This window comes from Dacryopinax primogenitus (assembly GCF_000292625.1).
Source record: "Dacryopinax primogenitus strain DJM-731 SS1 chromosome Unknown DACRYscaffold_14, whole genome shotgun sequence".
Classification (NCBI taxonomy): domain Eukaryota; kingdom Fungi; phylum Basidiomycota; class Dacrymycetes; order Dacrymycetales; family Dacrymycetaceae; genus Dacryopinax; species Dacryopinax primogenitus.
The window spans coordinates 795,447-822,042 of NW_024467211.1; the positions used below are offsets into that span (position 1 = coordinate 795,447).

Genomic DNA, 26,596 nt, shown 5'->3' on the forward strand with positions numbered 1-26,596 from the left:
GAAGAGGGCAGGAATGTATGGTATCCTCCTGGCGTGCTATCGTGGCAAGAGAGAGGGGCACGACCCAAGAGCGGCTGCTTCCCAGCAGAGTCGGGCATCTTTATCCCCCTTGAGCCGGGGCTGATCTTCCCTCGAGGAGACTCTGGAGGCGCGTTGATCGACCGATATCGAACAGTTCTCACGTAAAGTGCTATCACCTTGAGCGAGTCCGTTGTTATCACATATCAGCACAGAGGTCGCATGACCTCTGTCTACCAAAAGCAGCCAACCAGGCAAGTTACTGAGGTTCGAAGAATACGGGGCGCCATGCTGTCCCACCGAGCTGACCGAATGAGCGTATGGTGCAGAGGAAAGAAGCAGACCGGAACCGAGCGCGGTAGCTTGATAAGGGGTTCTGTTATTTGTATTGTAACTCCGAGAGGAACGGGTTATAATCCTCATTGTTCCGAACATGTGATCCGAAAGGCCACACGATACTGAAACAGAAAACTAGTACAGTTGAAGATATACACCATCATCTAGCACCGCTCAAAATGATATTCTCAACTCGTACAACTAGCCAATCTTTAGTTTCAACCGAGAACCCCCTGACTGTAACAACACCGCAGATAACAACATTCGGAGAAGCCAGTTCGGCGACCCAAGGCCAGGAGTTGAGAGGACATCCAGACCTACACCATCATAGCCTCACTCAACGTCGGTAACTCCTCCTCATCCAAATCGATCTCCTCATACGTCTCCTCCCCAACATCCATATCGAATATCTCCTCTTCTGGCTCTCCCCGAGCCGCCTTAGGCGCAGGCAGACGCAGGACAGGTGTTTCGTCTGGAGGCGGGGTAGAAGGAGGAAGGGCGAGCATGGGAGGCTGGATAGGAGCAGCGGGGAGGAGCAAGTTGGTACCAATATGTTTCGAGAAGTAGGACAGATCTGCAACGCTGTTAGCTGAAATACAACGTCGCCGCGCAGAAACAAACGCACCTATAGGCTCTCGGTTCTCCCAAGCAGCTTGAGCACGCGCAGGATCAACCTTCTCGACATTCTTCCACCTCCGCTTGACGCTAAGCCGATCCCTCCCAACAAAGAGCTTGGAGATCATCTCGAAATCATAGCCAAACCAACCAATGCCTTTACACAGAAGCTCAGTCTCCTCCCTGCTCCACCGGGCCCTTGCACCAGGGTTCTTCTCCAGCTTGCTCCAGGTGAAAGAAGTGACAAACCGGTCGCTCTCGCGCTCTTCGACTTCTTCCAGCTCTTCTTCTTGCTGCAGCGCCGGGTCGGCGGCGCGGTCGATGAGCAAAAGGTCTTCGTCGATCTCCCACTCGCCGTGGGCGCCCATTCGAAGCTGAGGGGCGGTGTGCGTTTCCCGGAACGGGCCGTCTTCAGGGGGTGGGGTCGGTTCCTCGGCCGCACGGAGGGCGTTTACCACCGCTGCTCTTACAGCGACCGCATCCTGCGGTCCTTCCCCTGCATGCTGCTCTCCCTCACCATCATCCTCGGCCGCCTTCGCACCCAAAGCCCTCCCCTCGCCGCGCTCTACAGCCTCCTCCAGCTCCCGCTTCCTCCGGACCATCTCCTCCCTCCTCCTCTCCCTCTCCTTCCTCCTTTCCTCATTCAGCTTCCTCTTCGCCCTATAAGCCTCCACAAACCTATTCGAAAGCTTACCCACACCCGGATCGCGCAGGATGTCCGACATGAGGGTCGTGTTCACGTCTAGTGGCGCTCCGGGGTCGGCAGCGAGCATGCTCGGGGAAGGAGAGCGCCGACGAGCGCGTTTCGCCGGTACCAACGCACTGCTTTCCCCTTCTTCCTCCACACCGGCTTCGCCAGAAGTAGCAGGTCCACCTCCGGTAACAGGGTCGTACCCCTCATCTCCCGGCATAAGCCCATTAGCGTCCGCATGAAGGATATCGAGCTTGCGTTTGCGAGCCTTCGCCTGTCGCTTCTTTCCCCGACCCTTTTTCCCAGTTGCTTCAGGCTCGGTTTCAGGTTCGCGCGCGTCTACATTGGCAGAAGTGTCTTCTTCTTCGTCTTCTTCTGTTGTACCAGCTGTTCCTGTGCCCTCAGGAGCAGCTCCACGACGCTGCGCGATCCTGGCCGACCGTTTCCTCCCGCCTGCCTCGACGGCATCGACACCCTCGTGCGTCTCAAGCGCAGCAGGCTCGCTGGTCCCAGTACCAGATCCAACATATGTGGCATGTCTGGCCTTCTTTGCGCGGGGTTCCGCCTCTGGAGCAGCTTCAGGTGCAATCCGTTTCCTCCCGTTTCCCTTTCCCTGATCTGTCGCTTCGGGTTCCCCCGTACTTCCCACGGGCACTTCATGCCGCTCCTGTGAAGGCTGATACCGCAGTGTTCCATTATCTCCCAAACCAGCCCTAACGATTGGTACAACAATCTCTTGTATCCGGATCCCACTCCCCACAGAGATAGACGGTTGGGCAGTAGCAGCGGGAGCACCAGGCAAGGCAAGGGGCGTCCCGCTCGGCCTCGTAGGAGGAGCACCAGGTAGACCGATAGGTGTACCTGCGGGTTTACTGGGCGGAGCACCTGGGAGCCCAATAGGCGCCCCTAGGGTAGCACTCGGGAGTCCGATCGGTGCTCCCGATGGTTGTGAGGCTGGAAGGCTGAGGGGCGTCCCTGCTGGCCTGGAAGGAGTTGGTGTGGAGGTTGGAGAGGGCTGAAATGGGGTTGAGGGAGCGGCGGAGGAACGGTCGGAGGAAGGCAGTGTGAGGGGGGTGCCGGTTGGTCTGGTAGGTAGGAGCTGGGAGGTGGGAGGACGGGATGGCTTGCGGGGGTTGAAGGTTTTTGCTGTTGGTTGGCGTTAGTCTACGAGCGCGCAGAGACAAAATTTGGGGCTTACAGAACGACATATTGGTCGTCGATGTTGTCGGAGATGTCGCCGCCGCCGCCCTTTAGATCGTGCTCGTCGTCGAAAAGAGAGACGACGAGCCGAGGTCCCTGAGCGTGAATGACTCTGTGCTTACGTAATCATAAAATCAAACACTGATTGTTAGGCTTGCTCGTGGCTGAGATTATTATGCACGATCATTCTTTCGATAGGGCAAATGGGGAGATATTCAGGGAGATGGGGACAGATATTTGCATTACATGCTAAAATTATAAACAAGGGCTCTCATCGCAGAGTTCCTGTGCTGTTCTCCCTTCAGGTTGCAATAGAATCAGCACCCATGCACGCATCCACAACAACCACACGCACCCGCTGGACCTCCAATCACTCGCTCGGTGTCCAATTATGATCCCACCCCTTCCTGCTCGGCGTATCTGTTGGTATCCTCAGTTCTCTCGGGAACAGGCTCTCGTTCCTCGCCTCGATCGCTCTCCTAGCAGCACTGCTCTTAAGACCCTTCATCGCGTCTCTCTCCTCGGGGGACAGTTTCCGCATATTGGGTTTATACACCGCAAGCCTGTACAGCTTCTCGTCGCACATCTTGAGCTCGTCCAGCGCTGCGAGCATGCTATCGAACTTGCGTCCCATGTCCGCGTCGCGCGCATCCCTTTGCTGCCGCTGGTAGAGGAGCCATGCGCGCGTAATCGTCTCGTGCGCCTCAGCGCTAGGAACAGCAACGTCGAGGAGTGTGTTTACGTCCGACCTGTGCAAGCCGGTAGGGGAGGTATCCTGCTTGCGGTCCAGTGTAGGAGGGTACAGAGCGCGCTTCATGATCTCCACCCGGGGGTCGCTGGTGTCGCGCACGTTTCTGGCGGGGGCAGCGTATGTCCGGAGAAGGAGAGGAATGGTATGCACTAGCCGTGGTGGCAGCACTCGGACGTTGACGTTGAACATGGTGAACAGGGAGCGGTAGTTGGCAGTGAGAAGAGGTCGGGTGACATCGAAATTTAGTCTCAAGGGGCTGTGCTGGGATCGGAGTAACATCGGCTCCGAGTCATCCACGGAGTTGTGAAAATTGAATGAATTTTGCTTCTCCAGCCTGTGCCATTATAGAACTGCATATAAGAAGTCGCCGCGCTGATACCCCAGCTTCTCAGCGCGTGTGTTTCCAGACGGTGCACGCTGATACTTCAACTTCTCAGCCCGCGCGTGTGTTTCCAAACGGTGTACACGCCTCAAGCTGTTCCTGAGTCTTCCAGGTTCTATTATCGGCAAGGAACGACGAGGTCGGATCGATGGAAGAGTCGTGGATGACCCCCATCCTCTCGGATCTCGACCATCCTACTGAATCGGAGGAGATAAAGGCGGGAGAAGACTGGAAGCAGCGGTGTGGTCCCATAAGAAGACATGCCGCCGTGTTCTCTCATGAATTCCTGTCACTTCAGAATCTGTTAATTTGTCTGTATTTCATACATTACTCGAAAAACTCTCTTTGACGTGTTGTACTCTCTTTTCAAAATTAAGAATTGAACCTTTTTTTCAAGGGGGCGTCCGGACACAAACCCCGGGTCGCAACAAGGGTTTTGTGGGACATTCCGAGCCATATATTTGGTGCAGCCCAATTTTGCTCCCTGACGACGGGCAGCCAGTCACCGTCGTCGTTCGTCGTCGTCGCTATCGACTTGTTCCCGACCGCCACATTGCTTTCTCGTTCATTGGCTCGCCGGTGTGGGGAACGGGTGGGGATTAGCCTGGTCCAGCTAACAAACTGGAATATCTTGGCAACATGTCACCTACAGACCTCAGGGCTCGTTTCAACGAACTAGCACTCGAGGGCATTCGACGCGATTCGTTCCTCAGCGTCGCAAGTGGCAGCGGCACCAGCGGTAGTGACACACAGAGCACTCGGTCGGGGAGCGACGCATCGGCGCCCTGGGCACGCACTGCTGCCGGGAACACCATGCGCTCCGTCGCCCGAAGGAAGGGCGTCACCACGGTCAAAACTGGTGAGTCCGTCGCTTCTCAGATTTCAAGTTTTTGTTGCTCTCTGCGTTGTTCCGCCCCACCCGCACACCCGGGGGGATGTAGCAAGGGACCACATGCCTGTGCCTGGTCTCCGTGCGCGTGCGTTCTCACCGTCAGGGGGCGCATATATGCGTCCCTGGCCCCTCCACTCTTTCTTTTCCTCTTGCGCCCGCCGCTGAGTACTGACGCATATGGCAGCATCGCATTCGATTTCCATCCCCGGGACGCCGACAGCGGCCAGTCATTCTCGCGGACAGACGACACACCCCTTCGCCTCCTCCTGGGCACTCAAGACCGCTACGCCGCCCGTTTCGCCTGGTCACCTGCGGTCGCAGAGCGCGTTGCCGACCCTGACTTCTACCTCCATGGTAAACCTTGGACCGGTGCCCCCACCGAAGGACAGGCTGCGTAGCTTCACCCCGCTCTCGCAGGAAGACGATGACGACGCGGAGACGACTCCGACTGCTGAGCGAACTCGTTCTAGCACGGACGTGATCATCATAGGCCCAATCGACCCTGACTCGCCTGCGCCTATGCAGGGATACTCAGGATTTCCCGCAAGGCCAAGCAGCCAGCCAACATTCCACTTTTCGCCCTCGGACGACGAAGATGACCCGTATCTGTTGTCTGCCCTGCAAGGCCCATCACACGCTACGCTCCTGCGCAAACGCAGCATGTCAACGGCCTCCTCTGCGTCGTCAATCTCTCTCCCTCTCCCTTATCGTCCATCGACCTCATCGGACACCTTCCCGTTGTTGCCTTCGATTCCCCAATCACCAGTTGATTTGACGAGACCGGAGACGACCAACTTGCTCGATCCAACGCAAAAAGAGGTCCTGCGGCGTAGAACCAGGAAGCTCGAGCAGCTTCTTGGCACAACGCATTTCCGCTCAGGAGGATTTGAGGACGGGACCACTGTGGATGCGTCCCGCTCTATAAAACGAGACAGCGGTAGGGAGCAGGCAGACCGGCGTACTTCCTCCACGGGAACTCGCCTTGTTCGCTCACGCACCGCGTCCGGTCCTCCGACCACAAAGACTCAAGGGGGCCGTTTCTGCGTGCCGCTCTCCTCCTCACTGCAGCGCATTGCCAGCATTTCCACCCTCAACTCAGACGGTGTTCCCGTCTCCTCGCCCAGTATCGGCGCCTCCTCCGACTGGGAAGACGATCCTACTGAGAAAGAGAAGCGCCGACGCCGGCAAACGTTGCAGAAGATCCATCGGTACCTTGGCGTGGTCGTACCTGCCGACCTCGTTGCCCCCTCTTCGAGCGGGCTTGGCGCACCTCTCCCGTTGCCGGCTGAGCCGCCAGTTGCTGGTCCTATTTGGCCGTACGAGGACAAGAAGCAAACCACATGGAAGACACTCTTTACACGCAGCAGCGGCCCGCCCAAGCTGGACGAGTCTGTATGGAAGCCGAGTGCAGTCGGTGTCGGCGTAGGTACGCGGCGCGTTGATGCGCGTCGGCAGGAGCCGCAAGCACAAGCCAGCCCTGATGAGCATGCGAGGAACGTCAAACGGGCAGCGAAGATGGAGCAGTTGTTTGGATCGCCTCCGCCTCCAGCGCTCTACCTCTCACGTCCGGCAGGCACGCCCTTCTCCCCCACGGCTGACAGCCCTGTCAGCCCGAATACTCCCCTCGTGCTTGGCACACGCCGCCGCGCGAAGAGTCAAGATTCGCCTGCCCGCCCAAGGTTCGACGGGATCATTGTGACGACGGAGGAGGAGATTGAAATTGAAATTCTCGAACCTGGCCCAATGTCACAATCATATGGCGCCGTAGGCTTGGGCATTGGCCAGAAGCAGAAGCAGAAGAGAGAGAGAATTAAGAGTGATGGGGACGCCGTTGATCATGCTGGGGATTGTCATGAAGTCAGCGAGATGGGCGAGCTTAGTGCGGACGATGTGCAGGGGGAAAGTTTCAAGAGTTATCGTCGGAGCCTGGCGAGCTTAGACTATCTGACTCAAGCGGTGCGTGACACGCTCATATTGACCGAAATTGGACTATTCCCTGATATGACATGTGCCTTTCCTTACAGGGTAATCGCAATTCTCTCGCCACACTCCTGCAGTTTGTCTCGCAATCAGACAACCTGGACGGGAATGATCCGCTCCCCACTCCACCTCGGTCGTCGTCGCTGACCCCTTCATCTCACGTCCTCTCGTCAACAGTCCCGGCTGATATCATGATCCCCCGTCCGTCTGCCCAGGATCCCGAGACAGCCTCCCTCGTCTCGTTCGCTATGTCAACTCATGACCCTACCGAGATTGCTCCTGCCCCGCCCGCGTGGAAGCGTGCAGCCAAGTTGAGGAAGTTCTTCGGGGTCACCTACCGGGAGCTGTTCGATCAGCTCTTGGAGAAGATCGAAACAGGTGCAAGGGAAGATCTGGAAAGAGGATTGTTGTCGAAAGAAGAGTTCGAGGTGCGTCCGTTTTCTCTGTTTGGTCTTGACGAGATGTTAAGTGCGGTCCAGATTGTTGTGAAGGACTTGAGAGCCCTTCGGGACAGAAGGGAGGGTCTCTCTTCCGATCTAGTCCGCTAGGCCAAACCATCACGAAATGACTACCAGCTAAAGGGTATCGGGACTGCAGAAGATGGATGACCAACACCACCCATCACGCGCAGCACGACACTGTCAGCGGAATCGATATGACCAGAAAACTCTTATGATATGACTCGTATGCATTGACGCCCCGCAAAACGATACTTTATTATATGTACATACGTCACCGAAGTGGATGGAAGGAATTGTGGACTATGACCGGGTGCGATTGCCAAAGCAATGGCAACACGAAGGGGAGAAGAGAGAAGATGAACCCCCCGCTGGCGAGGCGTGCATCTTTACTATACCGTGGACAATTGGGATACCGAACCTTTCTGAAATTGCAATTGAATGTTCCATACTTCTTTTTGCGGCCGACACGGTGAGGAGCTCAGACACCAATAGCGACTTTAAATTAATACGCGACCCAGTTTTGCTTGCGCTCATTATTTGTGTTAATAACCAAATTCTTCTAACGAGCCACATATTCAATCCTCAGGCGGTGCAATCTGCATTTGAGAAACACGGATCCTTCTCAGGTACCTCAAGCAAAATTCAAATGATCGGTACACCTCACAAGAACACAAGCCAGCGCACGCACAGCGTTCCTACCCTGCTCTTTCCCACAACATGGCCCTCTTGTAGCATTGAATGGTACTCAGCCATCGTACGTTAGCAAATCTGCCCTGCTGAGTTGGCACTGTCAGACCTTGCTTACAGAATGCGGACCTACATATATCCAGGCGGCTAGACCCCCTGCACTGTGCTCTTGCACTGGTTATACGTGCCTTCTTTCGCTGCCGCGAGCAGAGAGAGGCAAATCCTGCGACAATGACTGGGACGATCATTAAACCTGTAGATTCCACCACAAATGCAGGTTATGTTCCGACAGAAAATATCTTGTAAGGCTTCACCTTCAGCTGTTGATAAAACATGACCTGATCACTTTGGAATCTCAGCGCCTACCTCTTTCAGGATCAACAAGTCTGGAGACGCTTCCCTGCCCAGGATGACAAGGTTGTCTTCCACGAACCCCTTACATCGCAAGATCTTCTATACGGGCGCGTACGAGACGACAGCCTCCGGTTTGCGCACTCTCTGTCTAAGCTCGTTGTCAACGTGCCACCCAAGGATGACTTTGGAGTTCCAGGCGCTATTGTAGGCCCAGTTGTGATGATCCACCTCCCAAATTGCTGTGCCTTTCCCGTCATCTTCTTGGGCGGTGTTGCAGCGAATTGTACGATGAATCTTGTCAGTCCCGCTCTCGGTCCAAATGAGCTCGTGCATGTTATGGAACTCGTCCATCCAGACGTAGTCTTCACACAGCCCGGGGAACTCGGGGAGGAAACACTGGAAAAAGCTTTCAACCTTCTTCCGGAAAGTCGCACAAAACCGAAAGTATTCACTGTCGATGTCCTGCAGTACCCAACGGATTCTTCCTTGCCGCCTAGTTCTGTGTCTGATTGGCTGTCCTTGCTGGGAATGTCCTCTTTTCAGGTCGCGCCTATGGTCAGTGCAGCGGCTCTTAGGCTGCCTAGTGTTTGACACGAGAGTACAGGACGCTGATGAACACGCAAATCGCGTTGCATGTATTATGTGGTCGTCGGGCACCACCGGAAAGAGCAAAGGGGTCATGCATTCCCACCGATCCCTTACTGCGGTCACTGTGCTCTGGGAGAAATATGGATCCTGGGTGGGAATTGACTCTGTGCGCGCTGGGTTATCTATCATCTTACCTCTCCAGACTAAATGTTGCTCAGATCTGGATCGCATTACCACCCTTTTACCATATAATGGGCCTCACGACTGTGATGTTACAAGTCCGCGCTGTTTCGCGTCTGAATCCCAATTCTGACTTTCTACAGGGCTTACGCTTTGGTACCAAAATGGTCATCATGCGGAAATTTGACCTCGAAGCTTATCTACGTCTCATTGTCGAACACCATGTGACATACCTGTGCGTTGTACCACCTCTGGCCCTGGCATTGACGAAGACGCCTTTCTTGGACGAACCATGGTGTGATCTCTCTTCGGTTAGAAGCATCGGGTGTGGGGCCGCCGCTCTGGGAGAGGACGTCATTCGCGAATTACGCCGCAAAACAGGAGCAGCGGTTTACATGGGGTGATCGAAATTTTGCCCTACTGGTCTTGCGGCACTGACATTGTACCAGGTATGGGCTGACTGAGACCGGACCCTGCACCAATTTCCCTGAATCCTCCTGGAATGCTATTGAACAATACCCAGGATATTCCGGGCAGATTTTTCCTGAGGTGCAAGTCCAGATCCAGGACGAGGCCGGTCGTCGTGAGACCTTCGTGTTGCTCGTCCCTGGTATGCACTGATCTCTTCCAAGCTCTGCCTCCCGGACAGGCAGGCGAGATTTTGCTGCGTTCAAACTTACAAATGCTGGGATATGTCCGAAACCCGAAAGCAAACGCAGAGACCTTCACGAACGACGGGTTCGTTCGTACCGGAGACATCGGTATTTTGGATGACGAGCGGTTTATCAAGAGTATTCATCTCTATTCCATTGCTAAAAGGCCACTGACTGACCAGCGGAGTAGTTATCGACAGGATAAAGGATGTGATCAAATACAACGGGTGAGTTATTCATCTCGCTGACGCACCTAACTGTTGATCATGTCAGTTTCCAAGTATCCCCAGTGGAATTGGATGCAGTAATAGGTGCATTGCCTTCGGTCCTCGACGTCGGAACGACCTCGATCTACTCGGAACAGCAAGCATCCGAGCTGCCAATTGCATATGTTGTCCCTCGCTCTGCAGAGCTACTGGCAGCTGTCAAGCGTGACAAGAAGAACCACCCTGGTCTGAGGGCATTTGCTGAAGAAATATACAGCACTGTTGAGAGCCGGTGCGCATATTACAAGTGGTTGAGGGGAGGCATTGTGTTGTGCGATTCAGTTACAAAGTCACCGACGTGCGTTGTACACCTATACCATTCCACGATTCTCACTCATCTTAGTGGGAAAATCATGCGGAGACAACTGAAGGACATCACGGGGATTTACATACCCTTCAAGAGCACCGGTGATCTTAAAGCCAAGCTATGACCGCTAACGAGCATCGACGGACGTATATTATATTGGTGATTATCTTATCAGGCTTCTTCATCCTCTGTGCATTCATGCAGCGCAAAGATACATTCTCGGGACAATAGTGGCATACGCATCAGAGCAGGAGCAGATCCACGTAAAATAAACGTCCGAGTTTGGTGGATACCGAGATGGAGCAGTATTCTTCTTAGGGCCACGTGGTGTATGAATGACCCTTTAAGTCTTCTCGCGCGAGAAAAAGAGTTTCAGAACAAGGGTATGCGTTCGCTGTACGTCAGTCTTAGGAGATATGACGTTCTGAAGTGTGCTATTACGCGACGTCCGACTCGGGGGCAGACTCGGATCCATCAAGAGGCGACGGACCGGCATTCGCGGGTCACTCCCACAACACACCACATCATCTATATTTTCTGGCTCTCTCCGGACACATATCCATCTCCGCATATGCCGCGAATCGGAGAACAACAGCGAGCAAGATTGTGTCCATAGGCGGTGAGGGGCTCGGGAATTATCTCGGGAATTAACCGCCGATCGAGTAGCTGGCGACAGCTTTTGTGGACTCGGATGCTATACGATCCGCTGCCCTCCTCAATACCTGGAGCTATCGAACTCACATCGTGCTGTCTTAAGCATATCATTTTTGTTAATACAGGGAGTACTTGACATGCAGATAGTGCGATGTGCTGGCACACATGACCCGATGGCGCGCGCATCCTCCACCCTCCTCCCTTACCTCGATGCAAGCAGACATCGGACAACATTGTCCAGCATGGTCGAGAAGCTCACACTCGAGAAGATCAAGGACTACGATTCTCTTGACTTGATTCCAAGCACCTCCAGCGACACGTGATAAATGATATTCTCGCGACCCTGAGTCGCTCTCGGCTGGATAATTTTACCCCACCGGAAAGGAACGTCTCCTGATCTGACAGATGTTCTCCCTCGTTCTATCTTCTGACTGCCCGGTTATGATTCCGGCTACAGCAATACAGGATTGAGCCGTAAATATCTAGAGGCGACAATGTCACCCCAGATTGTTCTCTTACTCCTACCTGCTTGACTTCACTTGCTTTGCTAGTCGGAAATCTCTCAAGAGAATGTCTCAGGTAGCCCTTGAACCGATTTACCCACCAGCGAACGCGGACTATATCCCGACGGACAATCTCTTGTGAGATTTAGTCGTTTGAGGTGCTCTGGGGGAATCTGAAGTGTCATGTAGTGCATATCTCTTTCACAACCAACAAGTCTGGCGTCGTATTCCTCCCTCGGACGATAGGGTCGTCTTCCACGAACCCATTACCTCCCAAGATCTTACATATGGCCGCTTACGAGACGACAGCCTCCGATTTGTGCACTCGCTTTCCAAGCTAGTTGTCAACGTGCCACCCAAGGATGACTTTGGAGTTCCAGGCGCTATTGTAGGCCCAGTTGTGATGATCCACCTCCCAAATTGCTGTGCCTTTCCCGTCATCTTCTTGGGCGGTGTTGCAACAAATTGTACGATGAATCTTGTCAGTCCTGCTCTCGGTCCAAATGAGCTTGTGCATGTTATGGAACTCGTCCATCCAGACGTGGTCTTCACACAGCCCGGGGAGCTTGGGGAGGAAACACTGGAAAAAGCTTTCAACCTTCTTCCGGGAAGTCCGATAAAGCCGAAGATTTTTACTGTCGATGTCCTCCAGTATCCATCCAATTGCTCCCCTTCCGATCTGCCTGCGAACAATTGGTTGACCCTTCTGAACACGAGCGCCAGTTCGCAGGTTGCCCCAATGGTCAGCCCGGGCTTTCCAACTTCCACGATGAAGCTGACGCGAAAACACAGGATGCTCATGAGCAATCCCATCGCGTTGCATGTGTTCTGTGGTCCTCAGGCACCACCGGCGAAAGCAAGGGGGTTATGCATTCTCATCGGTCTCTTGTCACTACCAATGTGCTGTGGCAAAAGTATGCTTATTACCAAAGAAACGATGCTGTACGTGCTCGTTTTGAATCTCGCGTCGCTCATTGGCACTGAATCCGGTCAGGTTTGGATCGGCCTGCCCCCATTTTATCATATCATGGGCCTACAGACGGTGATGCTTCTAGTAAGTGCGATATCTGATCGGCCGTGGCCAGATACTAACGTTCTGCAGGCTGTACAATACAGCACCAAAGTAGTCATCATGCGCAAATTCGACCTTGAGGCCTACCTCCGTAACATTGTCAGGCACCGGGTGACATATCTGAACCTTGCGCCACCCCTGGCGCTAGCATTAACCAAGACACCGCTGTTGGACGAACCCTGGTGTGATATCTCTTCTGTTCGATCGGCAGGATGTGGGGCAGCTCCGCTCGGTGCGGACATCATTCGAGAGTTTCATCGCCGAACAGGAAAGCTAATCCTGATGGGGTAATGCAAACTCTCCTGTTGTCCGGAGGGCGGTGATTGATAGGGAAATAGGTACGGGCTATCGGAAACGGGATGTTTTACTCATCGTCCCGACCCATCCTGGCAAACGGTTGAAAAAAGTCTGGGATTTTCCGGCCGAGTGATGCCTGACGTAGAAATCCAGATCCGAGACGAGGCCGGTAATCGTAAGCACCCGGAACTCAACCGTCGTGACACGGATTAATGTTTTGTAGCCGTACCAAATGGAAAGCCGGGCGAGATCATGATGCGATCGAACTTGCAGATGCTGGGATATGTCCGAAACCCGAAAGCAAACGCAGAGACTTTTGCCAAGGACGGTTTCGTACATACAGGGGATATTGGCATTTTGACCGATGATAGGTTTATCAAGAGTACGCCTGTCTATTCTTGTTGCCAAAAAGAGAGCTGATCATACTTTGACCAGTTGTAGACCGGATAAAGGACGTGATTAAGTACAACGGGTAAGTTACATCTTCCGGTAGTGCAGCTGGTCCTTAATCCCAGTAGGTTCCAAGTGTCTCCAGTGGAATTAGACGCAGTGATCGGTGCACTGCCTTCCGTCCTCGATGTCGGCACAACCTCAATCTACTCGGAACAGCAAGCATCCGAGCTACCAATTGCATACGTTGTCCCTCGCTCTCTAGAACTGCTGGCAGCAGTGAAGCGTGGCGACAAGAACCATCCCGGTCTGAAGCCTTTTGCCAAAGAGGTATACAATACTGTTGAAAGCCAGTGCGCATATTACAAGTGGCTAAGAGGAGGCGTTGTTTTGTGCGAGGCAATCACTAAATCACTGACGTAAGTCGTGCTCTAGTTCGGGGAACCCCGGCGCTTACTCGTCCGCAGGGGAAAGATCATGCGGAGACAGTTGAAGGACATATCTGGGATCCATGTGCCATTTAAGAACCGACCTGATGTGAGAGCCAGGTTATAGTACCTTAGATTGACCTCTTTTGTGTCAACCATTCAAGACAGTAGGATGTTCACATCTAATGGAGGTCACGTGAATGTCTTAACGTTCTTAGCCAAATCTATGCGAGGCGATTCAACGCAACGAACATACAGATCTCATGTCATAATACATGATATACAGTCCTAGTAAATGTCGCTCATGGGAACAGTCTCGTCTCTACCAACATCCATGGGCCCGTCGTTGGGCTGATGGGTATTATCCTGCGCTGCACCTGCCGCGGGAATCAGAGTCCAATTTTGCTTCAACATCCTGCGAAGATGTGAGAGGGGGAGAGGGATCGAATGCCATCGCTTTGGCGGAGGTCGACCTCGGTGGCAGTGATGGAGGGGTCATTGACGGTGCATCCAGTTTCTTTGTCTCTGAAAGTATATCATTTTCAACCGTGTTGGGAATAGGTGATGGTGATGATGGACCATCAGTAGTGGTATCCACAGATGATCGGGCGTTATGCCGCGCCGCCACATGCCGGAGTGCCTCACTAGCTGTGGGTGAATCGGGAGGTATCTCGGCCTTCAGAGCTGTGGCCGTGAGTTTAGAAGAACTCGAAGGCGGTTCAGTCACCACCGTCGGAATGGGAGTTATAGAGGCTGTGCTGATGGAAGTGGCGATGGCGCTGTTGGTAGGACTAGTACTACTGTTTGTAGGGCGCCGAGGAGGGAGGGTCGGAGGTGTGGGTCGCGGTGGCGTAGGTCTTGCTGGCAACGCCGGAGGGACAGGACGAGCGGGCACTGGAGGAGGCACAGGTGATGGTACGGGTGGTGGGACGGGCACATAAGCGGATGATGGCACATGGGCGGACGATGGCACATGGGCGGGCGATGGCCTGGCAGGAAGTGCGGGTGCCGTGGGCGGCAATGGCTTCGGAGGAGTCGGGGATGGCAAACGTGCCGGTGCCGGCTCAGGAGACGCACCTGGGGTGGCGGCAGGAGGTACAGGCAAAGCCGAGGACGACTTGGCTGGAGACTCATGAGACCCGTTGATCGAATTTGCTGGCGAAGTCCCGCTCGTGACCATTGCTGGTGCAGACTCGGTGCTCTCAGAAGGCGCCTCATTCCCCTCCCTCTTGAACAGTCGATACATGCTAGAAACAATCGGCTTCGGTTCCGGCTTAGGCGGTACTGGCGGCGAGCTTCCCATAGCCATAACCTCGCCCTTGTGGCTTGCATGGATGCCGGGAACAGTCATGGTCATCCCGCTCGTAGGTTGCACATGGATCGGCGAGGGGGCATCACGTAGAGGGCCAGCTACTCCGGGCTGCAGGGTCATCAGAGCGGGTGCGGGAACGGGCGGTGAATTTTCGGACAGCCTCCTCGGTGCCGGGGTAGCAACCGCAGGCACTTCGGCCGACTTGCGCGCTGGGGTGGCGTTGGCAACATCGAGGCTCTTCCTAGGCGTAGGCGCAGGCTGGGGTGGTGGAGCCTCCAGAGACTTCCGTGGCATTGGAGGCACAGGCGGGTCCTCCGCTGGCGGACTGGTCGACAATTCCGTTGTAGTACGGGGCGCAGAAGGGACAACAAACCCCGGTTTGACAGCCGGGCCTCCTCCGCCAGTGGAAGAGACAGAGCGCACGCTCGCGGGACGCGAGGTCTTCCCGCCTGAAACGCCGCCAGAGAAAGAGGATGTGCGTTCGCTGTAAACCGAACTGGGGCGGGATGACCGCCCGGAAGTTCCAGGTTCACCCTCCGAGTCCAGGGCTGAACCCCACGAGTCGTCATTCTGTTTCCTCGCACTGTCTCCGTTCCTCGTTTCTTGTGTTCGGCCCCGCTCGGTACCAGGCTGCTCGTCGTCCACTTCAGAACTCACGTCTTCCTGAGAACCACCGGCCTTCCCACCGCCAAACATACTCCCGACCACTCCCCCTCCGGCACGTCGTTTCGCAGCAAAGCTTACTCCCCATTTCTTCATCGCGTCCTTAGCCTGGTTCACGCTCGCCTGAAGTGCCTGCTTGTCACTCGCACGCGCACGCCAGGATCCGAGGATCGTGCCTTGTCCTTGCTGTTGTGCTGTGCTGGTGGTACTACCACTGCCGGTGGAGGCGATCGAGCCCTCCTTGTACGGGCTCGGGGAGGGCGAAGGCCAAGAATCCGGGTCAGGAAAATTGGTGGAGCTGACTGTCCTACCCGATCGCCTAGGGAGCCCTGGCGAGTTGCGCTGCGTCGGTGTGGTAGCGCTCATACTCACCGCAGAGGAGCGGGTGACCGAGTTAGGGCTGAGCGGCCCTGGGCTAGGTGCGCTCTCGAGCGACTCCGTTAAAGGGAAGGAAACGCTTTCCACTGGGGTGGTTTCGGCAGACCGGTCCATCTCCGGCGCAGTGTCGAACGATAGCTGAGGGACGTTTGTGTCGCTCAGGCTCCTCCTACCGGCCCCTAGGGCAGCTTCTTCGCCCACTTCATATAGCTCGTCGGTAGAGCCGGCCAATTTTGAACCGCCATCAGCGACAAGTCCGACGACGCTAGCACTCCCGCTCGCCCAGCTGCTCTTCACACTTCCGTACTCCTTCCTTCCCCCAAACCAGCTGTTCTTCTTCCCATGACCCCTGTCCTTCTCCCGCTCGGAAAGGCCTAACAAAGGCACTGAAGTAGCGCTTGAACGCGTTTCGCTCCTCAGCAGCGAGGGGGCGTTTGCCCACCGGTCGGACTTTTCTGGACTAGAGGCTAGCTCCCCATTCTCTGTCCCTACAAGGGCAGGCTCGAGCCCCTCCATCTCTGTACGTTGGGAGCTCTCGACCACGGGTCCAGCAGCAAGGCCTATAATATGTTTCTCCTTCCTTGCGCTGTCGGCCCAAATGCCACCTCGAGCGGGCAGAGCGCTGGTGTCGAAGAAGGGGATATCGTCCATATTCGGGGCGACGACAGATTCCTGGATCTATTCAACACACCAGACAATATCAGGGATGCTTTACCAACACAGAAAAGGAAAGACATACGATTTCTCTTAAACGAGCCTCAATAGGCTTCAAGATCATGCTCCATTTAATCTGGCGTTCGCTCACAACCGGCAGGACCTCGAGTTCCATCTTCGGCATAGCGGTAAACCCATACCAGATCCTGTTACTTGGGGGCTCCTTGATCTTTAGTAACATGTTTCCCTCCAGGGAGCGGAGGACGACGGCGAGGACGAGTTTGACTTGATAGGAGCGGAACTTGCTCCCTAGAGAAAGCGCAGCCACCGCTTCGAGGGTAATACGAATCTCCCCTTGATAAGAGATCGCCGCCTCGACGCTCGCTTCGCCTGCGCGGGTCAGGCTCTTCAGCATCGGCTTGCTCACTGTGGGTGGCCGACTGCCGAGGTTCACTTCCCGTACGACGACTTCTTTGAGGAAACTAGGGCGTTTGACTTTGGACAACTTGCGCATCATCCGGCTTATGACGAACTCTTCGAGCGCAGCGGTGCGGTAGAAGGAGAGGAAGAGCCGGCCGAGGAGGGCGTTGAGCCATCGGGTGGGTATGTGTTCGGGGAGGGCGTCGATGGAGGAGAGTAGAACGTCCATGTCCGATTCGGAGTAGATCGCGGGTTGTAAAGGAAGGAGGGAGGACGCGTGTGGTTGCGAGAGGGTCTGTAGCGTTAGGTACCAGTCTTCCATTTGCGTGTTCGAGCGAAGGAAGATGAAATATGGCGGGTAAACGTCCGAAGAGTCGTTCTTGCTCGTGCTGCTGGTATTACTCGTGCTGCTTGCTCGGCGAGAGCTATCTGGCCGTTTGGGTGGAAAGAGGAGCGACTCGCTCTCGCTCTTCTCCGCCTTCTCCTTCTCGCTCCTCTCCGCGCTTGCACTCTCCGAGTCTGTTGTCCCTTCGCTAGGTAGGGTCCCCTCCACCGCCTTCCTGCGAAGGACGATCGCATGCCTTTTCGCATATAGTTCTCCATCCATGATGGCGCGTCTCGCCTCCTCTCCCCCTCCCTCAGCACCCTCGATGCGCACGTCGTACCTCCCCAAATCCAGCGCTGCCCAGATATCGAGGCACTCCTCGTCTTCGTACAAGAACAACACCGTGCCCTTCACTTGTGCGAAAAAGCGGTCCCTAGGCGCCTGAGGGTCGGCAGTAGCAGAGTTTCGTGGTTGTGGGTGCCTGGCAGTGAGTGACCGGTAGGAAGAGACAACGTAGGAGACGTAGGAAGACGGTGGTGCAAGAGGTGTATAAGTGTTGCGCACCGTCAGCCAACCCGACCGGATCCGTACACCAGGAACGTCGTCCCGCATGTCTCTGGCAACAGGGCCGAGGAGAGCTTCCCGTTCGAGCAAGTCTGTAGTAAGGTCGTCCCTCTGCCGCGCGGCCATCGATTCTTGCTCTTTGTCCTCTTCTTGCACCTCCTTTTTGGCTGAGACGGGCATCTCACCTGGTAAGGAGGATACGGGGTTCAACGGGAGAGGTACGGAGGTGTACCATGCGTATGCGACGCATACTGCGGAAATGAGGACGACGAGAGGGATGAAGGTAAGAACACCGAGGATATAGACAAAGAGATAGGTGAGCATCGTGCTCCACCTCAAGTAGTACATAGCAAAAGAGATGAGTGAATGGATGAGTAGATCAAGTTGCAGCTGGATATATGCGCGTGTTCGCTGTCCTTCAGACGGTAGTCGCTGTCGTGGTGGTCGTCCACCAGTAAGCTGATGTGTACGTATATGCGCCTAAAGAAGAAGCAAGTGGTCGTGCGCTCTAATCCGGCCAGCCGGGAAACCAACAAGGAGCGAAGGATATGGTCAGTGGTGAAATGCGCGGTCAGGGGTCTGATGTCACGATGTCACACGCGTTCTTTGCTTCCGATATTTCAGCGGTGATGATCACGTTCGTACCCGCCATTTTGTTATTTTGGGTACCAGTTAGCTGGACATGCTCTGGCTCATAATGATGTCATTAAGCTGGTATCAACTGACTACTGAGCGAAGTAAAGGAAATAAGACTCTTTATCACCGCCGTATTTGTCACCTCCACCGACCTCGTGACCATCCCTCTCACCGCCTTGGCCAGGAACACTAGCAGAGCATTCCGACACACTCGTATCCTCCTTAAGTAATCTATACCATCGTCCAGCTGCCATTCAAAGTTCAAACATGCCAAGGTATAAGAGCACAGCAAAGGCCTGATTGCCTAGACCACAGCCTAGGAACTATACAGTAGGTCCTCAAACAATTGCCCACCTAAGGAGCCACTCGCCTTTGGTCTATACCAGATATGGGAGAAGGTACCCAACTCTAGCTGACGAGAAGTATAAGGCGGATCCAGTGGGAATAGTAGCAACTTTGATCAGGGGCACTGGTCAAGACTGAGCATAGAGATGCACCATAGTCGTAGCAAAACAGAGGATAGACGACAAGCCGTCCGACCTCCCTAGTATCCCTTCTTTTGATTGGCTAGATACGAATGGAGTCGACGAACGAGGTTGTCAATCCCCAGAGATGTGGGACGATGAGCCCGAGACGAGAGAGGAGTGCAGCCAAGGAGTGACCATCCCTTGAAGTAATGCCATGATCTCTTGGGGGAGAAAGCGCAACAACCAGCATGGTCAGTCCTAGTTATATGACACTGAATGTAAATGCGCCCGTAGAACTAGATAAAGCGGGAACGCAGAAAATTCGCGCATATGGCATTCCCCAGGTGTAGTTAAAAAGGAGCAAAGGGGGAGAACGCGGCGCTTGGTGGTTACAGGCTGGCAAAAAGTGGACAATCCAACAGGTGGTCCAAGAGCGACCACAGCGAGAGCAAGACTTGAACCCAGTGAGCCCAAGAATGAGCACACTATTGAGAAGTGGGTGAGACGACGAGTAAGTTGGGCGAGCAAGACGTGTTCTTCCACTGTGGTGCACGGCAGAGAACGAGACCCAGAGAGGGAAGGCGGCTCGGAAGAGTATAGCGGGCGAGGATATGATACTGGCCGCTCGGAGTACCAATACTGATACTCAGCACCGCATCAGGGGGCGCGATAGCGATGATCAGGGACGAACGACAGCAAACTGCTATATGAGTACCGGAAACCTGCCGTACATCGTTGCTGATAGCCTCACGCACAGGTGACGGTCATAGAAAGAGTAAGGACCTCGTATCAAAAGAAGAGAAAAGCGGTCTTATATAGCCAAGTAGCGGAAGCAAATTACTAGCGTCGAACGGAGAAGACCAAAGCGATGAGGAGAGGGGCTCAGACGGTCCCCTATTAACCATCGTCACACGCCACCAATTCTCCATCTCGGAGTATTGACCTTTTCTCTTTTACTTATTCCTTTGCATCTTCACTTACTTTGAAGAAGAGTTGCTCTTGGTCTATTTGAGGTCAAGATTCCAGTCGTAAAACGGCTGTCTCACTTGCGTCCTAATTGGAGCCGTCTTACTGCGCCTTCTCACCCTTCACTTCCCCGCCTCTCGCTTCATCTCTACTTCTCCATCTACCCATAACATCCCATCATGTCCAGCGCACCTGTACCCGGTCTCCCTCTTCCCCAAAACCTCTCCGCATCCGTAACCCGTATCCTGCACCTCTCAGGCTTCCCACCCGAGCTCAAGACACGCGACATACACAGTGCCTTCCAAGTGTGGGAGAACGACAAAGGCGGGTTCAAGATCAAGTGGATTGACGATACGAGTGCCCTGGTAGTGTTCAACGATGCTGTTGTTGGTGCGTCCTCCCCCTTCTCCCATTCCCTTCAATAACTGACGCATACATCCCACTAACAGCCAAACGCGCTTACCTGCAAACCCTCCTCACCCCACCCGCAGTCCTCGTCTCCCCCACCTCTACCCTCCCACTCCAAATCCGGCCTTACGACGGTCCAGACGCACAAGCGATCATCCAGAACGTCAACGCGCGTACCACCGGTCCTCCCTCGCGCCAAAACTCGCAAAACGCGCACCAGTCCCGCGCACCCTTCAGCGTCTCCCCCGCTGCGGGCACGGGGCATATACGCGCTGCCAGCATGGCGGCTGCGATACCTAGCGTAGGCGGGCACGCGATGAGCAGCAGCATGTCCCTCGGACAGTTGGGTGGGAGCGCAGCTTCCCGCTGGGCACCGAAGGGTGATGGGTCTACCCCTCCCGCGCTGCCGGAAATCCCGTACCAAGCCCCGCTGGGAGCGATGATCAACGGGAGCGGGTCTGCGCTCGCGACTAGCCCAGCAGTGGAGGAAGCACCCGTACAAGGGGGTGCGAGGATTGGCGATGCAGGGCGGAGGATGGTTGCTGGTGCTTTGGGAGTAAGGCACCCCAGCCTGCGTAGGAACTCGCCTCCAACAGGAGGGTCAGAGATCACCGCCTAAGCCCCTTCCGCCCTTTCGCTCTTTCGCCCTTTGGTCCCCTACACTCCTCACCCACCCCCTCTGCGGCATTCGACCCCACCCCTTACCCTCGCCTGTCATTACCCACCCCGAGCCGGTTCATGTAAATACCGCCTATGTATTCTCTTCCCTTCCCTCCTCTTCCTCTGCTCGTCCATGTGCTCCTGCTCCTGGGCTACCGCTCTTTCTGAAAATGGCACGTTCTCTTCCCGTTCCCTTCTTTTGGGCTCTGAAATAAAACGCGGTTTATGCGATCCCGGGTCCATGAATACAGTAATGGAGTTTGACAGCGTTGAGCATACAGAACTGGATACGATCGCGAGCAAAGCAAATGACGGAAAGTGATCATGTCGAACGACAAGGATCTTGCATTTGATCTCAAAACGTCACCATCCTCTTGTCATACCTCGCTGCGCATAACCAACTGCTCTCAGCTTGTGAAACCTTACGGCAATCGGAGTAGGAAAAGGACGCGTCCTGTCGGCAGTCGACCTGGCTGCGAGCCCAGTACTAGTCCCAAGCCTGCATAAGGAGGGTTGACAGGACCAAGTCGCACAACAGTACCCAGAGCAGGGTGCATCAATAGCAGATATAATAGCAGTACTGTCAAGCAGCTGAAACCATTCATTCCGTCCAGACCGACGTCACCAACCCCTCGTCATATGACATTCAGCGGCGCGGAAAGCTCGTGAATCCTCCTCGGGAGGGGCCGAAAGGCTCTGGCATGCGATAGGACAAGGAACGCCTCTGTGTTAGGACAGTCGACGTGGCTCCAATTGCAACCCAACGATATGGTGCGGTAGTGCCGTCCCCAACCGAAACACGAGCAACTAAGGACGGATGACACAAGTGTTGAGATTGGAGACTGAACTAGTGCACCGGAGCGCAAGCATCGGCCTTGAAAGCCGGTGCCCATCGAAACCAATTGATACGATTGAAAGGTAGAAAGTCATTGAATTGATTGAACCCAAGCATGTGAAATCGATTAGCAATTGCAATCGAATCAATAATCAATAGAAATACATCAAAGCGAATTGAATCACACGCACGATCCCAAACACCTCAACTGCATTCCCTTCCAGACCAAACGTAACCCAACGTCACCGTCCCTCTGTCATACCCCACAGCATAACAATCAGCTGCTCCAAAAGCTCGTGAAACCGCAGCTCGCACTCCGGCATCGGGGACGCGTCCCATCGGCAGTCGACGTGTCGAGCCTCCAACCACCATGTAGTTCTAGTTCTCGTGCTGTACTGCTGTCCCCAACCATGGAGCAACTGAACAACCCAACAACCTTGTTTTGGTTAGGGTGAAACCCACTTCGGTCGGAGAGCGGAGAACGTGAAAACTGACCCCAGCTCCGAGGTCTACGTAAACCGGTCCGGTCGACCCCTGCACCTGCTCAACTCTTCTGAGCCCCACCGGCCGAGGCCCCGGCAGAACATCCCATTGGGACCGGATGAGTGGACGTCCGACTCTGTCCGTCCTTCCGGTCGCGCAGCTCGTCGTTAGTTGCGAAGCTGTTGGGGAATTAAGGCGACATCTTACAGGTGAATGGACCCATTTTGCACGACATGGGGAGCAACTAGCGATATCGTACATGGAGGTCAAATAATCGCACACATAGGGAGTTACACATGGGAAGATAGCGGCAACAACATCGCAGGGGTCAGTGTATTGTCCCCATGCACAGGCATGCAAGGCCAATCAACACGTGCGGGGGCAAGAAATGATAACATTTCCGTCAAGAACGCTCTCATTGGACAACCGGTTCCCTAATTCCGTTGTGATGATTATTACCAACCTCCCGGCGGGTCAATCAGTTAATGAAACCACCGAGTCGGCAGTTCGTCGGATGCCCTGCATGGAATGGATCGCGTCATGGCCTTGAGTCATGGATCAGCCGGTCCCTAGATTTCTCGCGCCCGTTTGCCAAGGAGACTGATGACTCCTCTTTCGTCAGGCTCGACTTCAAGTAGACGACTGCGCTAGGTCAACAGAATTCCTTCTCCTGTAATTACGAAATTTCCTGTGTGCATTATTTACCGCATTTCGCAGCTCGCTCCCTCGGACGAATAACAAGGTGCGCGGTTGTCCGTGGCTGGAATGAGATGCAAGACAAGCATCTGAAAATTGCGCGACTCATGGGCAAGGCAGGGTTCAGGGATCCCGCCATCACCCATCTTCTCCCGTAAATTCTGTTGCATCGCCTGCCACATCCCGATGTTATTTTCGCGTCAGCAACGCCCCTCATGGCTGGCAAAGTTAAAGTAAGAATTTGATAAGCCCGCCGTAATCCGCTTACGTTTTCAGACGCCCAACATGGGGCACTCGTGGACCTGCTCAGTTGCCCAGTCGATCCAAATCCCCTAGAAGCATGCCACGTCCTCAGACTTCGGTGGGGGAAACATGACTCGAGAACGCGCGTCTACTGCCGGCCGGCCACTTCCCGCGCGGGGGGTTCGACCGGCGGACGTCCATCGGACAGAGGAGCATTCTGGTCAATGCGGAACAATATGGCGGCTTGGCGTTGATGTTGGAGATGGAACACTTGCCGTGGGTATCCCAGGGTGAGAGCAAACCGCAGCAACAACAAAATGCAACCCGACCTCGAGGGGAGGTATATAACCCACTCATCCTTGACTTGGATTACCTTAGTTCTCGGGTTTGCCCAAGACCTGCTTACTTCGGACATACCTTCCTCTGTTTCTGGACTGGGAATCTGATCGAAAACCGAACACCGACTCGCCGGATATCAGGGCCATTCTCACATCAGAACAACTGACCATATAACTTTACTGTCGACGCATAGAAATATCCTCGTCTCTCCTTCCCCTCATCATCATCTCATCCTTAGTTTACTCTACTCTCACTACCTACAAGCGGAACACCGAATGTCACGCACCATGTCTCCACCTGACGACCCCACGGCAGTCAACACTCCCGCAGCATCCCTGCACACCCCTTCCATCTCTGGCGAAAAGGCTGCTCCTCCCTCCGGTCCCTTCACACACGGGAGTACGAGCAAGGGAGAAGAGCCCGAGGTCGTCTCTGCCTCAGCGCGTACAGATGCGTTCGCAGGTGGAGACCCGAACGACCCGAAGTATTATCGTGGTTCCAAGCTCGCCCTCGCGCAGATGTGCGTACATCCTTCCTTCCCGAAGATCTGACCCTCAAACGTGATATAGTGCGATGCTCCTTTCGGTATTCCTTATCGCCCTCGACCAGACCATCACCTCTACTGCAATCCCGCGCATCGCATCCGAGTTCAACAGCCTCAACGACGTGACCTGGATCGCCAGTGCCTACTTCCTTACTCAGGCTGGATGTCTGATGCTCTACGGTCAACTGCTGGTCATCGCCCCCACTAAGTGGGTGTACATAAGCGCCATCACTCTATTCGAGATTGGCAGCTTGATTTGCGGTGTGGCGCCCACTGTGAATGTCCTCATCTTCGGACGTGCGTTTGCGGGTGTCGGTGCAGCTGGGTAAGCATCCCCCTGCATCCACATGCTAATACTCACGATCACATCAGAATATTCGTCGCCGTACTATCCATCATCGCCCAGATCACGCACATCTCCAAGCGTCCCCTCCTCTTCGGTTCCTTCGCCGGTGTCTTCGCCCTCGCCTCCGTCGTCGGTCCTCTCTTAGGCGGCGCCTTTTCGGACCACGTGACCTGGCGGTGGTGCTTCTACATCAACCTCCCCATCGGCGCTGTCTCCGTCGTCGTCATCCTCCTGCTTATCGAAGCCCGCCCTGCCATAGGCAGCGAAGTGACAGACGGGATGAACCAGCTCCAACGATGGCTGTCTCTCGACTGGATAGGCGCCTTCCTCAGCATAGGCATGGTTGTATGCCTCATCCTCCCCCTCCAATGGGGGGGCAATTCCAAGCCCTGGAACGACCCAGCGGTCATAGCGACGTTCTGCGTCTTCGGTGCTTTGCTCATCGTTTTCGTACTCTGGGAATGGAGGATGGGTCCCCGCGCACTCATGCCCCTCCAGATGTTCCGCCGCCGTACGCAAGTCGGCGCTTGCCTAGAAGCGTTCTGGATCATGCTGTGCATGCTACTCGCGACGTACTACCTTCCATTGCTGTACCAGGCAAAAGGGCACAGTGCGACCCAGAGCGGGATCGACATTCTCCCCTTCATGCTCGCCACCGTGATCAGCGCTGCAGGTTCAGGAGGAATCATCAACGTACGTCTCTTCTCCCCTCCCTTTCATGCACACAAACTAACGCATGGGCTGCAGGCAACCGGTCGCTACTGGCCCTTCATCTTCACCCTCCCTCTGCTCACCGCCGTCGGCGCCGGCCTGCTATTCACGATCGACTCCTCAACATCGAATGCCAAGCTCATCGGTTTCCAAATCCTGTACGGCGCAGGCATTGGCGGCAGCATGCAGAATACCATCATCGCCGTCCAGGCGGAGTATCATGCTGAGGAGCGGATGATACCTCAGGGCACGTCGATGGTCAATTTCACCCAGCTTATTGGGGGCGTTATCGGCATCTCCATCGCAGGGACGGTATTTGCCAACCAGCTTGGTAGCCAACTGGCACAGTATGCGCCCGGGCTCGACCCGTCCATCGTACAGACGCTCAAGGAGAGTGTCACCGTCGTCGCCACTCTTCCGCTGGATCAGCAAGGCCCGATCATCGAAGCGTATACGAAGGCGCTAGATTATGTCTATATTATTGGCGTGCCAGCGGGAGTGTTGGGCACGTTGAGCGCATTGTTGATCAGGAATATGAACCTGAAGGAGCTGGGCGTGCAGTTGGGCGCTGCGCCGGTGTAGCTGGAGATGCGGCGGAATTCTTGGGAATGTGTGAGCACGGATGCATGCGGTGGTGGCCAGGGAGGGGTTGTACAGAGAAACCCGGAAGATGGACAACTAATTCACTATTATCGTATACGATCAGCACGCTTGAGATACCTTGTATTTTTACGAACAGGAGAAACGCATCCACTTCTCTCGTCATGATGTTACCTCTTATGCAGACTACGCTACTCGTGCAGACTACGCTACTCGAGAGGGCTTGAAACAGTAGCCCTCGTGTCATCCCTTGCGGATCTTACCTCAGCCTCGAAGAGGGCGATGCACACCAGGAGCATGTACAACCCATTGTCCTTTCATATATATCTATGTGCCTTGAAACTCTAACCTTATGCCAGAAGTTCAGAATATTTTTGCTTCTCTTCGCAAAAAGTAAGGCGGTCTAATTCCCAGAGCGCTCGGGGCGCGTGACGGCCCGAGCCGCCCGCCGCGGGGTGTGTTCTGATGTGTTGGGCGCTCGACCTTCCTTATTATTTGCACTGCCGCCCAGGCGGGCTTCTGCTTTGTGCTTCGGAGGGCGTTGCGGCCCGGAGAGCCACATGACCTCGGCCACACATACCACTATTGGGACGTGCGACATAAGTGAGTAAGCAAGTGGGGTAAGTTCATGAGCGATTAAC

The 26,596-nt window shown here is 54.8% G+C and overlaps 9 protein-coding genes across 9 annotated transcripts; 6 read left to right on the plus strand and 3 right to left on the minus strand.

The window, feature by feature from the left end:
* Positions 1-422: 422 nt before the first annotated feature.
* On the minus strand, positions 423-1,987 carry DACRYDRAFT_23581 (uncharacterized protein). Its single transcript, XM_040773294.1, has 2 exons — positions 980-1,987; positions 423-928 (listed from the first exon to the last, which is right to left on the minus strand). The coding sequence occupies exons 1-2, from the start codon at positions 1,740-1,742 to the stop codon at positions 672-674; spliced, it is 1,020 nt and encodes a 339-aa protein (XP_040626958.1). The 5' UTR covers positions 1,743-1,987; the 3' UTR covers positions 423-671.
* A 1,243-nt stretch (positions 1,988-3,230) lies between these two features.
* Positions 3,231-3,800, minus strand: DACRYDRAFT_90110 (uncharacterized protein; the record flags this gene model as incomplete). Its single annotated transcript, XM_040776946.1, has 1 exon — positions 3,231-3,800. One exon carries the CDS (start codon positions 3,798-3,800, stop codon positions 3,231-3,233), a length of 570 nt encoding a protein of 189 aa, XP_040626959.1.
* A 1,675-nt stretch (positions 3,801-5,475) lies between these two features.
* DACRYDRAFT_23582 (uncharacterized protein) lies at positions 5,476-7,605 on the plus strand. The gene is made up of 3 exons (XM_040773295.1): positions 5,476-6,841; positions 6,910-7,293; positions 7,345-7,605. The coding sequence occupies exons 1-3, from the start codon at positions 5,546-5,548 to the stop codon at positions 7,411-7,413; spliced, it is 1,749 nt and encodes a 582-aa protein (XP_040626960.1). The 5' UTR covers positions 5,476-5,545; the 3' UTR covers positions 7,414-7,605.
* Positions 7,606-8,244: 639 nt separating this feature from the next.
* On the plus strand, positions 8,245-10,485 carry DACRYDRAFT_109487 (acetyl-CoA synthetase-like protein; the record flags this gene model as incomplete). The annotated part of the gene is made up of 10 exons (XM_040768887.1): positions 8,245-8,315; positions 8,373-8,922; positions 8,972-9,121; positions 9,174-9,233; positions 9,279-9,535; positions 9,585-9,718; positions 9,768-9,926; positions 9,979-10,015; positions 10,062-10,352; positions 10,398-10,485. The coding sequence occupies 10 exons, from the start codon at positions 8,245-8,247 to the stop codon at positions 10,483-10,485; spliced, it is 1,797 nt and encodes a 598-aa protein (XP_040626961.1).
* A 1,100-nt stretch (positions 10,486-11,585) lies between these two features.
* On the plus strand, positions 11,586-13,832 carry DACRYDRAFT_109488 (acetyl-CoA synthetase-like protein; the record flags this gene model as incomplete). The annotated part of the gene is made up of 8 exons (XM_040768888.1): positions 11,586-11,656; positions 11,708-12,572; positions 12,621-12,877; positions 12,929-13,062; positions 13,111-13,269; positions 13,323-13,359; positions 13,406-13,696; positions 13,745-13,832. 8 exons carry the CDS (start codon positions 11,586-11,588, stop codon positions 13,830-13,832), a joined length of 1,902 nt encoding a protein of 633 aa, XP_040626962.1.
* Positions 13,833-14,066: 234 nt separating this feature from the next.
* DACRYDRAFT_101129 (uncharacterized protein) lies at positions 14,067-18,345 on the minus strand (the record flags this gene model as incomplete). The annotated part of the gene is made up of 2 exons (XM_040767523.1): positions 14,067-16,736; positions 16,798-18,345. 2 exons carry the CDS (start codon positions 18,343-18,345, stop codon positions 14,067-14,069), a joined length of 4,218 nt encoding a protein of 1,405 aa, XP_040626963.1.
* Positions 18,346-20,061: 1,716 nt separating this feature from the next.
* DACRYDRAFT_101130 (uncharacterized protein) lies at positions 20,062-21,340 on the plus strand. Its single transcript, XM_040767524.1, has 2 exons — positions 20,062-20,480; positions 20,540-21,340. The coding sequence occupies exons 1-2, from the start codon at positions 20,270-20,272 to the stop codon at positions 21,115-21,117; spliced, it is 789 nt and encodes a 262-aa protein (XP_040626964.1). The 5' UTR covers positions 20,062-20,269; the 3' UTR covers positions 21,118-21,340.
* A 2,014-nt stretch (positions 21,341-23,354) lies between these two features.
* DACRYDRAFT_95839 (uncharacterized protein) lies at positions 23,355-23,938 on the plus strand. Its single transcript, XM_040777323.1, has 2 exons — positions 23,355-23,405; positions 23,449-23,938. The coding sequence occupies exon 2, from the start codon at positions 23,669-23,671 to the stop codon at positions 23,918-23,920; it is 252 nt and encodes an 83-aa protein (XP_040626965.1). The 5' UTR covers positions 23,355-23,405; positions 23,449-23,668; the 3' UTR covers positions 23,921-23,938.
* Positions 23,939-24,327: 389 nt separating this feature from the next.
* DACRYDRAFT_90115 (MFS general substrate transporter) lies at positions 24,328-25,937 on the plus strand (the record flags this gene model as incomplete). Its single annotated transcript, XM_040776947.1, has 3 exons — positions 24,328-24,623; positions 24,671-25,337; positions 25,392-25,937. 3 exons carry the CDS (start codon positions 24,328-24,330, stop codon positions 25,935-25,937), a joined length of 1,509 nt encoding a protein of 502 aa, XP_040626966.1.
* Positions 25,938-26,596: the final 659 nt, after the last annotated feature.

Bases quoted from the DNA above. Each gene is read 5' to 3' on its own strand.
- DACRYDRAFT_23581 (XM_040773294.1), bottom strand. From the start codon at position 1,742: ATGCTCGCTGCCGACCCCGGAGCGCCACTAGACGTGAACACGACCCTC. The intron at 929-979 runs GTGCGTTTGTTT...ACAGCGTTGCAG, and splicing joins GGAGAACCGAGAGCCTATAG to ATCTGTCCTACTTCTCGAAA.
- DACRYDRAFT_101130 (XM_040767524.1), top strand. From the start codon at position 20,270: ATGTCCAGCGCACCTGTACCCGGTCTCCCTCTTCCCCAAAACCTCTCC. The intron at 20,481-20,539 runs GTGCGTCCTCCC...TCCCACTAACAG, and splicing joins GTTCAACGATGCTGTTGTTG to CCAAACGCGCTTACCTGCAA.
- DACRYDRAFT_23582 (XM_040773295.1), top strand. From the start codon at position 5,546: ATGTCAACGGCCTCCTCTGCGTCGTCAATCTCTCTCCCTCTCCCTTAT. The intron at 6,842-6,909 runs GTGCGTGACACG...CTTTCCTTACAG, and splicing joins TAGACTATCTGACTCAAGCG to GGTAATCGCAATTCTCTCGC. The intron at 7,294-7,344 runs GTGCGTCCGTTT...AGTGCGGTCCAG, and splicing joins TGTCGAAAGAAGAGTTCGAG to ATTGTTGTGAAGGACTTGAG.
- DACRYDRAFT_95839 (XM_040777323.1), top strand. From the start codon at position 23,669: ATGTTGGAGATGGAACACTTGCCGTGGGTATCCCAGGGTGAGAGCAAA.